The sequence below is a fragment of the Mizuhopecten yessoensis genome, unplaced genomic scaffold (assembly GCF_002113885.1).
Source record: "Mizuhopecten yessoensis strain PY_sf001 unplaced genomic scaffold, ASM211388v2 scaffold9311, whole genome shotgun sequence".
Taxonomy (NCBI): Eukaryota; Metazoa; Mollusca; class Bivalvia; order Pectinida; family Pectinidae; genus Mizuhopecten; species Mizuhopecten yessoensis.
The window spans coordinates 488,296-500,281 of NW_018407984.1; the positions used below are offsets into that span (position 1 = coordinate 488,296).

At 35.8% G+C, this 11,986-nt stretch overlaps 1 protein-coding gene across 1 annotated transcript in view; it reads left to right on the top strand.

Annotated features, from left to right (window-relative positions):
* LOC110457796 (phosphoinositide 3-kinase regulatory subunit 4-like) overlaps window positions 1-11,986 on the top strand; it is a 45,875-nt gene that overhangs the window by 907 nt on the left and 32,982 nt on the right. The window contains exons 2-14 of the mRNA XM_021509201.1: window positions 207-356; window positions 1,197-1,321; window positions 2,005-2,060; window positions 2,376-2,525; window positions 3,206-3,307; window positions 4,073-4,266; window positions 4,902-5,028; window positions 5,604-5,776; window positions 6,012-6,132; window positions 8,638-8,733; window positions 9,206-9,300; window positions 10,562-10,601; window positions 10,912-10,994. Coding sequence (XP_021364876.1) covers window positions 265-356; window positions 1,197-1,321; window positions 2,005-2,060; window positions 2,376-2,525; window positions 3,206-3,307; window positions 4,073-4,266; window positions 4,902-5,028; window positions 5,604-5,776; window positions 6,012-6,132; window positions 8,638-8,733; window positions 9,206-9,300; window positions 10,562-10,601; window positions 10,912-10,994 — 1,454 coding nt within the window. The 5' untranslated portion in view covers window positions 207-264. The remainder of the gene's footprint in view (window positions 1-206; window positions 357-1,196; window positions 1,322-2,004; window positions 2,061-2,375; window positions 2,526-3,205; window positions 3,308-4,072; window positions 4,267-4,901; window positions 5,029-5,603; window positions 5,777-6,011; window positions 6,133-8,637; window positions 8,734-9,205; window positions 9,301-10,561; window positions 10,602-10,911; window positions 10,995-11,986) is intronic.

Sequence of the window (11,986 nt, forward strand, 5' to 3'; positions counted from 1 at the left end):
CAACCTAAACTTGTCCACACTGTTGGAATTACTTCTTTGCCCCATATAATATTTTAAGTAATTCGTATCCTACGGACATACCTCCATTAGGATCCAGTGTTATATGGGATTTTACCGTCTATATTACTTCTTTGACCCATGTATTAATTGATGGGTATACTATTGGACTAATTGATTGTAAAACAACATTATTTGTCTCCTTTCAGAAAATGACAGTGATGAGTGTCTGGATATATTGCAGCTGATCAGTGATACAAAACAGTGATGGGTAACCAGCTGACAGGGATAGCACCATCTCAGATCCAACCAGTGGAACAGTACCTCAATGATATAGCAGAATATGAGTTTGAAACAAGGTGTAATTTCAGTTCTGTAGAAATAGTTTTTGTAGTATTTTTTTCCAGTGAGTACTTAATGAAACCGACTGGGTAAGAAGTTGGTTTTTACATAGCAGTGATCAAACAAACTACATACATATGTTTCAAACGATTTTGTCTGAACAGGATAATTCAGGAAATGCAATTTTAGCTTAACATCACTAGACTGTTCAAATGGCATTTGATTTGTAAGCTGCCTTTATTATCACTATTTCTCAATATTTTTTTACACAGCTTTAACCAATTTTGTATGTAGGTTAACGTTCCCTGTACATGTAGCTATAGGTTTCCCTTGGAAATGAATTGCTTCAAGAGTGTAAAACAAAAGATGAGCTATCGTGTTCAGACATGATTAAATTTAAAGTATGTTATGCTTGCAATTAACTCAAATTCCTTTTACTGTTTGAATACATCAGCTGCAGTGGAAATATTTCGTTAAACTTTCACTTTACGCATTCAATTTAAACATGATCACCTTAATAACAATAATAAGTTGTTTTATTTATTTAAGTGTTAACAGGTTGATAAGTATTTGTTATAATAAGCCTTTTCTTACTGCTTTACCTGGATACTTAATAACCTATCTTAGTGTTTAATAATGATCTGTATGCACAACCAAGTATTTTTTGGATAATTCAGAACAAATACTGATGAATATATGGTATGCTATCTTTAGAAAATAATTTGAAAATATGTTTCGCGATCTTAAGATGAAACAAATTATGTTTACCTTCCTACTTAATTTTTTGAGAGCTGAAAACAGATGCATTTTTTGGCCTGATTCGATGTATTTATATAAAATGCTTTTTCTTCTTTCAGCCTTGGAAGCACCAGATTTTTCAAGGTAGCTAGAACCAATACAAAGGAAGGATTGGCGGTGGTCAAAGTGTTCGTTATACATGATCCATCACTCCCACTCGCAGAGCACAGAACCAAGTTAGAGGGTAGGTAGTAATCAAAAAGTTGTGGTAGTGTTTTGTTATTGAAACACTGGTTGGTTGGTATGCCTGTTGGGGCCTGGTGCCTCTTACTTAATTATTTCTCCTTATCATCAGGCTGTTTTTGGAGCAATTTTTCTAACCTGCTTTCAATAGTCTTTTTCAATGTACCTGGTGTAATAAAAAACAAAACATATTGCCTTCATTTTTATCTTGTATGCAGGCTGCATCAATTGATTGGCATATGCGCATTATCTGATTTCACAATTTTCAAGGGAGAATGCTGCATTGATCATAATTGACATTCTTTTCAGGAGACAGAAAAACCCCCATATTTAGACTATATACATAAGATGCCATTTAAACATAAAAATCTTCTATAAAATGTCCATCTTTACATGATCATTTGCCATCTCGCCTACCACTGATTTCAAGGTCACCTTTTCTTTTTTGTATCAATTCTTTTATTGTCTCCCTTGACTCATCACAAAAATCTCCCAATACATGCTGAACAAATAGTGGCAGTGTCATGAGGTTTTACTGCCTATGAAATAAAATTTTAAACTACTTATCAGAGAAGGAATTCCCTTATTATAATAAAAAATTGGTTAGCTCATCTTTTGACTAAGCTATTGTATAGGTGTGAAACCAAATTAATCAAATACGTTGTGGAATTGATTTCCTTTCAGATATCCGTCTCCAGCTACATGGAACATCAAACTGCTTACCTTTCCAAAAGGATGTGGTCAGTATTCTATCAGGCTATATCCACTTATAAAACCATTGGCCCTTGAGCATATTGAATTGAGAGATCAGAGAGTATTTTGTATGGATCGCAAAAGTAAAAAATGAATTTCATCATGAAAAATCTAATACTGTATTTCTAATTAATGTTATGATTTCCCAGTATTATTTTTTTTCTTTTCTTTTTCTGATCGAAAAGACAAAGAAACAGCCTATCAAAAGATTGATAAATTTGATAGGAAAAAGAATTCTGATTGAGCTTCCCTGTTGCTTTGTTGATCTAACATTAATCTTTCAGTAACTTTATTTTCTACAGCAATCGGACAAGGCAGCCCTGTTGTTTCGCCAGTACATCAAGGACAGTCTGTATGACCGCATCAGCACCAGGCCGTTCCTAAACAGTGTGGAGAAGAAATGGCTGGCCTTCCAGTTGTTATGTGCCCTGAACCAGTGCCACAAATTGAAGGTAAGACGTAGAGGTACCTGATAAGTCACTGCCGGCTTCCCTGTCCACATTGTTGGACAGTGTTTTAACCACAATGTTCTGACAGGTCCAGACTTGACTTCCAGCACCAGAGCAACTTCTGTTGAGAAAGAGTTGTAACTTAGTTTAGCATAGTTTATTGTGAACTCGGGTAGTTTTACCTCTACATTCAATTTTTAATATGCGATTATCTTATATAATACTTTATGTGACATCACTTTGATGTGAATGTAGACCTGTCATCACGATCACAGATTACATTCATCAATAATTAGATGGTTTTCAAATGATGCCAGTAATTGTTTCTGAACCCTGTGTTTGGGGTGGGAAGTTCCATGTTATGCATGATTTATGAATAAGTATTTTTGCACATCTAATTCCCTTATTCTTTTTTCCAAACTGTATAACAAATTATCTCCTGACAGTCCTTAGCAAAATAACTGCAAGTATAGCTTGTTCATAAGTGTAGGTAAATGTTTTCCTTTTTTGTAAGAAAAAAAAGCAAGCTGGCAAACTTTTACTGAAAAGATACATCTGGGAATTTCTCACCATTTTGAAAAGTAACAACAATGCAATAGCATAATTTTGTTGTCTTAAATAATCAACACTGTTTTGAAAATAAAGTGATTTTTTGGTATAAATAAGAATGTTTCCTTTGTCAGGTGTGTCACGGAGACATCAAGGCGGAGAATGTGATGGTGACGGGCTGGAACTGGTTACTACTCACCGACTTCGCCAGCTATAAACCAACATACTTACCCGAGGTTTGTGATGAGAGAAGTTCATCTTATTAGTGTACAGTGAACTATCAGTGTCATTTTGTCAATATATGAAAGGGTTTGTTATTAATGAAAGATATAGAAAAATCAAAAACATAAATTTTGTAGTATTATACCCAAGTGAAATTTTTTAATGGGATGTAAAATGCTATGGGGAATGTCTGCCATCCACACTTTAGTTGATGCAAGATATCATAATCTACTAAAATATCATTCAATTTTCATGAAACTTGGTAAGCATATACAATATACAAAGACTAAGTATAGACAAATCATGTATAAGTTAGTAGAAAGCTTCACGTTTTATTGGATGGCAGTCTCCTCACAATAACTTAATTAAACATGACAGGATTTTGATGAAACTTGTCCAGTTTTTGTATTGTGTTAAATTGTGTACAGTCAATACTTTCCAACTTAGAGAAAGTTTTTGATTTATTATGCTTAGTTTAACATTGAACAAAAACTGATCATACATTATTTGATACTGCACCTGTCATGCTATTTATGTGGCTTATTCGATAATGAAGTGATGGATTGTTTGGTTGTTACTATATAAGATTGACTGTACTCTTCGAGGCAAGATAAAGTCTGAGAACCCTTGGAACTGAAAATAGACCAAACCACAAAAAGAATGTATGTGTAGTTAGCTTACAACCCATCAGCATAATATTTTGAGATTGGTACAGTAAGTTAATATACATGTACATGTATATCCTTCTGTTAAATTGTATTCCTCTATATGTATTTTAGGACAACCCATCTGACTTCTCGTACTTCTTTGACACGTCACGACGACGAACATGTTACATTGCTCCAGAGAGGTTTGTTGAGGGAGGTCTGAAGAACCTTGAGAGTGGAGGTCAGACCGGTAACCTTGACCTTGCCTCTACCAGTGAGGTCAAGGCTGGTGAGCTTACCCCTGCCATGGACATTTTCTCAACGGGGTAGGTATATAGCAATCAGTAATTTAATTTTGATGTTTTTGGAGCCAGGGAAGATGATTTTTTATGAGTCATGAACTGAACTAGTTAAAAACAAATCTTTAATTAATCCCTGAATTTGATGCCAGCTGTCATTCAAGTATTTTAAAAGGATCTATAGAAATGTTTACGAGGCACTATAACTATAAAATTGCTAAGTTGGACGCTGAACCTGATACCAGCTAGCCCTTATGTGTATTTCTTTAGGGACCAGTTATCCTCAACAAGATCTTGAGTGAGGCCTGACCTCTGGAAGTGAGGCCTGACCTCTTGGAGTGAGGCCTGACCTCTGGGAGTGAGGCCTGACCTCTGGGAGTGAGGCCTGACCTCTGGGAGTGAGGCCTGACCTCTGGGAGTCTTTTTGAAATGTATTTACTGACATTGATTGGGGCGGCAGTGGCCAAGTGACTAGCCCTCTAACACTGGGTTGCGGGTTCGACACCTACGTTGAGCAGTCGCCAGGTACTGGCTGTAGGTCAGTGGTATTTTCTCCGGTTGCTCCGGCTTTCCTCCACCACCAAAACCTGGCACGTCCTTAAATGACCATAGATGTTAATAGGACTGAAACACAAACAAACTGACAATGATTTGTGTTGTAGGTGTGTGATAACAGAACTGTTCACAGAAGGCACAGCCCCATTCGACCTCTCACAGCTGTTGTCCTATAGACATGGCGAGTACAGCCCCTGGAAAGTCCTGGAGAAGATAGAAGACACTAGCATTAGGGTAAGCTCCATTTTGTACGAGATTGTCTCACCATAGATTACCATTTATGTATGACTTTTTGTGAGAGGCTGCTTTATGATGTATTTAAATTTAGGAAAAACACTATGAATGATAAATGTGTGTGATTGTGCTGTTGAAAATGTTGTTGTTTTTTCAGTATCTTTCAAATGTTCCTCTACCTAAAATGTGAGGTCAAAACGTTTTCATTAACATAAAAAAAATTGTAGTAGAATTAAAAATCTACTTACTGAATCAGATTATAAACTTACAAATATTATTTATACCTTTAAACTAAATTTAAAATATGGCTTTACCAAAGAAATGTCAATTTATTATGCTTTATTTTCAAACATTACTTGCTTTGTAATTAGATAGGAAAAAGTTCCACACAGAATTTTGCAAGGTAGGGATATTTTGACCTGCAAAAAACTGAACTGTACTGGTATTAAGCCTGTTTATTCTTGATTCTACCTACACACCCAACACGTGTGTACTATATACGAAGAAATCTGATGTACAGCATAACTTTTAAAAGCCTAATAATTTTGATACATTAACTATAATCATCTCCTCAGGACATGGTGCGTCACATGATAAAAAAGAACCCCGCCCACCGTATGTCTGCGGAGGAGTACCTTATCCAGCAGAGAGGCAAGGCATTTCCTGAATACTTCTACACATTCCTTAAACTCTACGTACAGAGATTTGCCACTGTTCCTATACTTCCTCCAGATGACCGCATTAACAGGTTCGTTCAACAACAGATTGACAGGTTTCACACTTTTTGACTGAACATTTTAAAACCAAGTAATCCTCCATAAATTGTAATGTTAAAATCGAACATATCTTGTGAAACTTTTAAATGAAAAAACCTGAGAGTATTTGATATATATTATGAGACCCTGTCACCTTTTGGATTACACTCTGTGGAAATAAAAGAACTGCTGCTACAATAAGCAAGTTGTGTTTTATCTTTTATCTAGATTGAAGAGAGACTATGATCTAATTGTGAAGAGCCTAGGTTTGGATGAGAACAATCCTGACCAAAATACCGGACTTGTCCTCATTATATGTCTGTTGGCCTCCAGTGCTCGGAAATTACACGTATGTATGTGTGTTAGCCTCCAGTGCTAAAGAATTACACGTTTGTATGTCTGTTAGCTAGCCTCCAGTGCTAAAGAATTACACGTATGTATGTCTTTTAGCCTCCAGTGCTAAAGAATTACATGTATGTATGTCTGTTAGCCGCCAGTGCTAAAGAATTACACATTTGTATGTCTGTTAGCCTCCAGTGCTAAAGAATTACATGTATGTATGTCTGTTAGCCGCCAGTGCTAAAGAATTACACGTATGTATGTCTGTTAGCTAGCCTCCAGTGCTAAAGAATTACGCGTATGTATGTCTGTTAGCCTCCAGTGCTAAAGAAGTACACGTATGTATGTCTGTTAGCCTCCAGTGCTAAAGAAGTACACGTATGTATGTCTGTTAGCTAGCCTCCAGTGCTAAATAATTACACGTATGTTTGTCTGTTAGCCTCCAGTGCTAAAGAATTACATGTATGTATGTCTGTTAGCCTCCAGTGCTAAAGAATTACACATTTGTATGTCTGTTAGCCTCCAGTGCTAAAGAATTACATGTATGTATGTCTGTTAGCCGCCAGTGCTAAAGAATTACACGTATGTATGTCTGTTTGGTTCCAGTGCTAAAGAATTACACATATGTATATCTGTTAGCCTCCAGTGCTAAAGAATTACACGTACGTATGTCTGTTAGCCTCCAGTGCTAAAGAATTACATGAATGTTTGTCTGTTAGCCTCCAGTGCTAAAGAATTACACATTTGTATGTCTGTTAGCCTCCAGTGCTAAAGAATTACACGTATGTGTGTCTGTTTGGTTCCAGTGCTAAAGAATTACACGTATGTATGTCTGTTTGCTAGCCTCCAGTGCTAAAGAATTACACGTATGTATGTCTTTTAGCCTCCAGTGCTAAAGAATTACATGTATGTATGTCTGTTAGCCTCCAGTCCTAAAGAATTACACATATGTATGTCTGTTAGCCTCCAGTGCTCAATAATTACACGTATGTATGTCTGTTAGCCTCCAGTGCTAAAGAATTACACATATGGATGTCTGTTAGCCTCCAGTGCTAAAGAATTACATGTATGTATGTCTGTTAGCCGCCAGTGCTAAAGAATTACACGTATGTATGTCTGTTAACCTCCAGTGCTAAAGAATTACACATATGTATGTCTGTTAGCCTCCAGTGCTAAGAATTACACGTATGTATGTCTGTTTGGTTCCAGTGCTAAAGAATTACACGTATGTATGTCTGTTTGCTAGCCTCCAGTGCTAAAGAATTACACGTATGTATGTCTCTTAGCTAGCCTCCAGTGCTAAAGAATTACACGTATGTTTGTCTGTTAGCCTCCAGTGCTAAAGAATTACACATATGAATATATGTCTGTTTGGTTCCAGTGCTAAAGAATTACACATATGTATGTCTGTTAGCCTCCAGTGCTAAAGAATTACACGTATGTATGTCTGTTTGGTTCCAGTGCTAAAGAATTACACGTATGTATGTCTGTTAGCCTCCAGTGCTAAAGAATTACACATATGTATATATGTCTGTTTGGTTCCAGTGCTAAAGAATTACACATATGTATGTCTGTTAGCCTCCAGTGCTAAAGAATCACACGTTTGTATGTCTGTTTGGTTCCAGTGCTAAAGAATTACACATATGTTTGTCTGTTAGCCTCCAGTGCTAAAGAATTACATGTATTTTTGTCTATTAGCCTCCAGTGCTAAATAATTACACATATGTATGTCTGTTAGCCTGCAGTGCTAAAGAATTACACGTATATTTGTCTGTAAGCCTCCAGTGCTAAAGAATTACATGTATGTTTGTCTGTTAGCCTCCAGTGCTAAAGAATTACATGTATGTATGTCTGTTAGCCTCCAGTGCTAAAGAATTACACGTATGTATGTCTGTTAGCCTCCAGTGCTAAAGAATTACACGTTTGTATGTCTGTTAGCCTCCAGTGCTAAAGAATTACACATATGTATGTCTGTTTGGTTCCAGTGTTCAAGTGCTCAGAACTAAAATTTGCAGGATTTGGTGTTAACGGAGAATTAGTTGGTTATCTTTAAATTAGCAAAATCACCCACCACTCTGGAAAGTATTAGAGATTTGTAGAAGTTCTCCATCAGACCCACCTTCTCACTTCCTTTTTAAAGTTTTAGAGATTTGTAGAAGTTCTCCATCAGACCCACCTTCTCACTTCCTTTATAAAGTTTTAGAGATTTGTAGAAGTTCTCCATCAGAACCCACCTGCTCACTTCCTTTATAAAGTTTTAGATGTATCAGATTTATTCCTTGATGATAAATTATGTAAGAATGTATCTGTAGCTTAGACTTATGTTAATCAAAGACTATATCTTGCTTGATAATTTCCATTGTTATTCTGTTGTTATAATCATCCTTGATCTGACCCTCCTCTGGGAGTTATTGATGTAATGTGTACCTGAAGTATATCTAATCTTCAGGTATGATATATATTATAGGTTTGGTTAATAAATTGATTTCATCTTAACCACATCGTTTGGTTTCAGTTTTGCAGTTCCAAGCTGATTGCTCTAGAGTTATTGCTGAAGTTTTCCAAGTTTCTCACCCCAGACGTCACTCTTGATAGAATCATTCCATATATGGTCAGTAATGTGTTTCTCTTTTGATCATGATAAAATCATATATGTAAAATATAAAAATATCCTGAAAATAAGGAGAGGGTCTCAAAAGATCACAATTTTATATGCTACTTCAAGTTTCACGTGGTTTAGGAACCAGTTTGAAACTCATTAACACCCACTTCAAGAAATAATATTACTGCTCACTTTTAGTCAGAACCATGAAAGTAATGATACCACCACAATGCAAACTCATGATGCCATAGTTTTGTTCTTTTTAGTGTCATAGATTCAGCAAGTGAGAAATGTAAAAAAACAATTAAGATCGAAAAAAACAATTAAGATCGAAAAAAACAATTAAGATCGAAAAAGCAATAAATAATGTTCATCATACACAGCTATGTCAGCTTCATCAGTTAGATCATCAGTCCACTGTAGCTATACAAAGCCAGGGTACCAAATCACTTCACATTTACATGTTTATTGTTGTTGACAGTTATTTTTTACTAATGACCGGTCGGCCCGCGTGAGAGCGGAGACCATCCGAGCTATTACACAGTGTCTGGTTGGAATCAAGTCTGTCCCTCGAAGGTAAACTTCATCCTCCATGTATCTCTGACAACCAAGTTGTCAAGCCTTGGTCAGTTAAACTATTACCACACAATTTACCAGGATGAAATTGACTCATTTTCTACTGACACTCTTTTTTTTGCATTTCAGACTCTTAGCATTATTCCTACACTTCACACTATTCCTGAGGGAAAACATTTTTTGTGTCATGCATCTCAGTATATAATTAGATGTACATTTTTAGTGATCATTTTGAAAACATAAAAAGACATTATTTCAACACCATAAAAAGTTACCTCTCTATAGTATACTTTAAAGGTAATATTTTCAGATGTCTATATTTTTATTTTTTGCAGTTTTATTCAAATTGGCAAATGTTTTGGAACAAGTTCTCTCAGATTTAGAAAATGTAATATTTAAGTTTATTGATAGACGATCTGTGATTGTTACAGTACCACGATCACTGGTTGATAGAATATGTTACATTGGCACCCACATAAGAACCCGGGAGATGTTACAAAATACTCGATGATACTTGCAATGGAATCGCTATGACCCCTAGAAAACTATGGCCAAGTTGTTTCCTGGAGGGGGAGTATGTCACCCTGGTAAAATACTAGCTGCTCCTACCGACTCGGCTAGGGAGAATTTCTCTTTATTCAGTCGGTAAAATGCAAGACTAGTAAGCCAGAGGTTCTGGGTTAGACTCCTAGCAAGTGCATTATAAAAAAAATGACCTCTGTTACTCTTAAAATTTATGTTCAGGAAATGCAGTATATTGTGTTAAAAAGCAGTAAGTGCAAATGTTATCACCAAAGTATGATAATACTGGATCCAGTTCTGCAACAGTTTAATTGTTTTTGTCATGAGTCAAGGTTAAAAGGTCAAAGGTCACTCTTTACCACTTTTCTCAACCATATCCTGATCATGTGATGATCTTTGTGGTTCCTTGCTCACGTTTTTATTTTGAAATTCTCCACTAATGTTACTTGAGACTTTCTAAAATATTACTACTAGTCCGATGCTCCCTATATATGTCTCTGATAAGGTATGGGTTTGTGCCCCTGTTCTTTGATTTTGTTCAAGATGTACATCAGTGCTTTCTAAAAGGGCACGTCAATCACAACAAACTAGGGACTGGTTATCTTTTGTTTATTAGTGTGGTCTACCAGCTTTGCCCAAACATTGGGCTTTATCAGGACCTTCTAAGATATATATATATCACCATTTCAATATAATTATTTAAGGAAAGTCATTTATTTGATATTCTTTTCTGTTTTAGTGACGCTAATGTTTTCCCAGAGTATATATTTCCTAATTTGGTAAGTCTCTATTTAATCATTGATCTGCAGGTAGTTTTTGTATACGATTTCACTACGAAATCATGATATTTTCCCTTAGAAATTTAAACTATATTTTCCAATTATTTTCTTTCTCAAATTCAATTCTTCATCAGAAAATCAATAAATTGTAAAAATGAGATACAGAAGAAGAAAAATTAAATTTGTGCTTTAGATATTTCAAATTTTAATTATTTTGCATGAACCAACTGTACTAGAAGATAGGAAAACAAGAAATATAAGAACATGATTTTTATACCCTTTTCTTTAAAGTTAGGTATTTCTTTTGTAGACACATCTGACCCAAGACACTGCGACCATGGTGAGAGCTACATATGCAGAGAATATTGCTCAGCTGGCTGAGACAGCTCTAGGGTAAGTATTCCATATGCGTACAGTGTAGAGGAACTGGACAGTGTCTATAGCCGTTGACCAGCTTCCTCAGTAGGTCATTTAAACAAATCTTAGTTTTATCAGATCATGCTGTATTAGCTTAACATTTATAATACTGCAGTGCTATTGCCTGTACATCTGTCGTCCATATGAACAATTTCTGCAAATAACTTCTTCTGAATTGCATCATGGAATTTCATCAAATTTCACTAGAACAATCCTAGGGTAGGGAAGTTGCATACATGTAAATACTAAGGTCATTACGAAGAGTTGGGATCACCACCATATAACCAAAGAACTGCTCGCTGGGCATGAAGAGATCAACACTATCATTCTACATGTACTAGGGTTAGCCTATACTAGAAGAGATCAAAACTATCATTCTACATGTACTATGGTTAACCTAACAACACTTTCATTCTACATGTACTATGGTTAACCTAACAACACTTTCATTCTACATGTACTACTAACAACACAATCATTCTAAATGTACTAGGATTATCCTAACAACACTCTCATTCTACATGTACTAGGCTTAGCCTATACTAGAAGAGAGCAACACTATCATTCTACATGTTCTAGTGTTAGCCTATACTAGAAGAGACCAACACTATCATTCTACATTTACTAAGGTTAGCCTAACAACACTATCATACTACATGTACTAGAATTAGCCTAACAACACAATCATTCTACATGTACTAGGATTATCCTAACAACACTATCATTCTACATGTACTAGGGTTAACCTAACAACACTATCATACTACAAGTACTAGGGTTAACCTAACAACACTATCATTCTACATGTACTAGGATAAGCCTATACTAGAAGAGATCAACACTGTCATTCTACATGTACTAGGGTTAGCCTATACTAGAAGAGATCAACACTATCATACTACATGTACTAGGATTAGCCTAATAACACTATCATTCTACATGTACTAGGGTTAACCTAACAACACTAT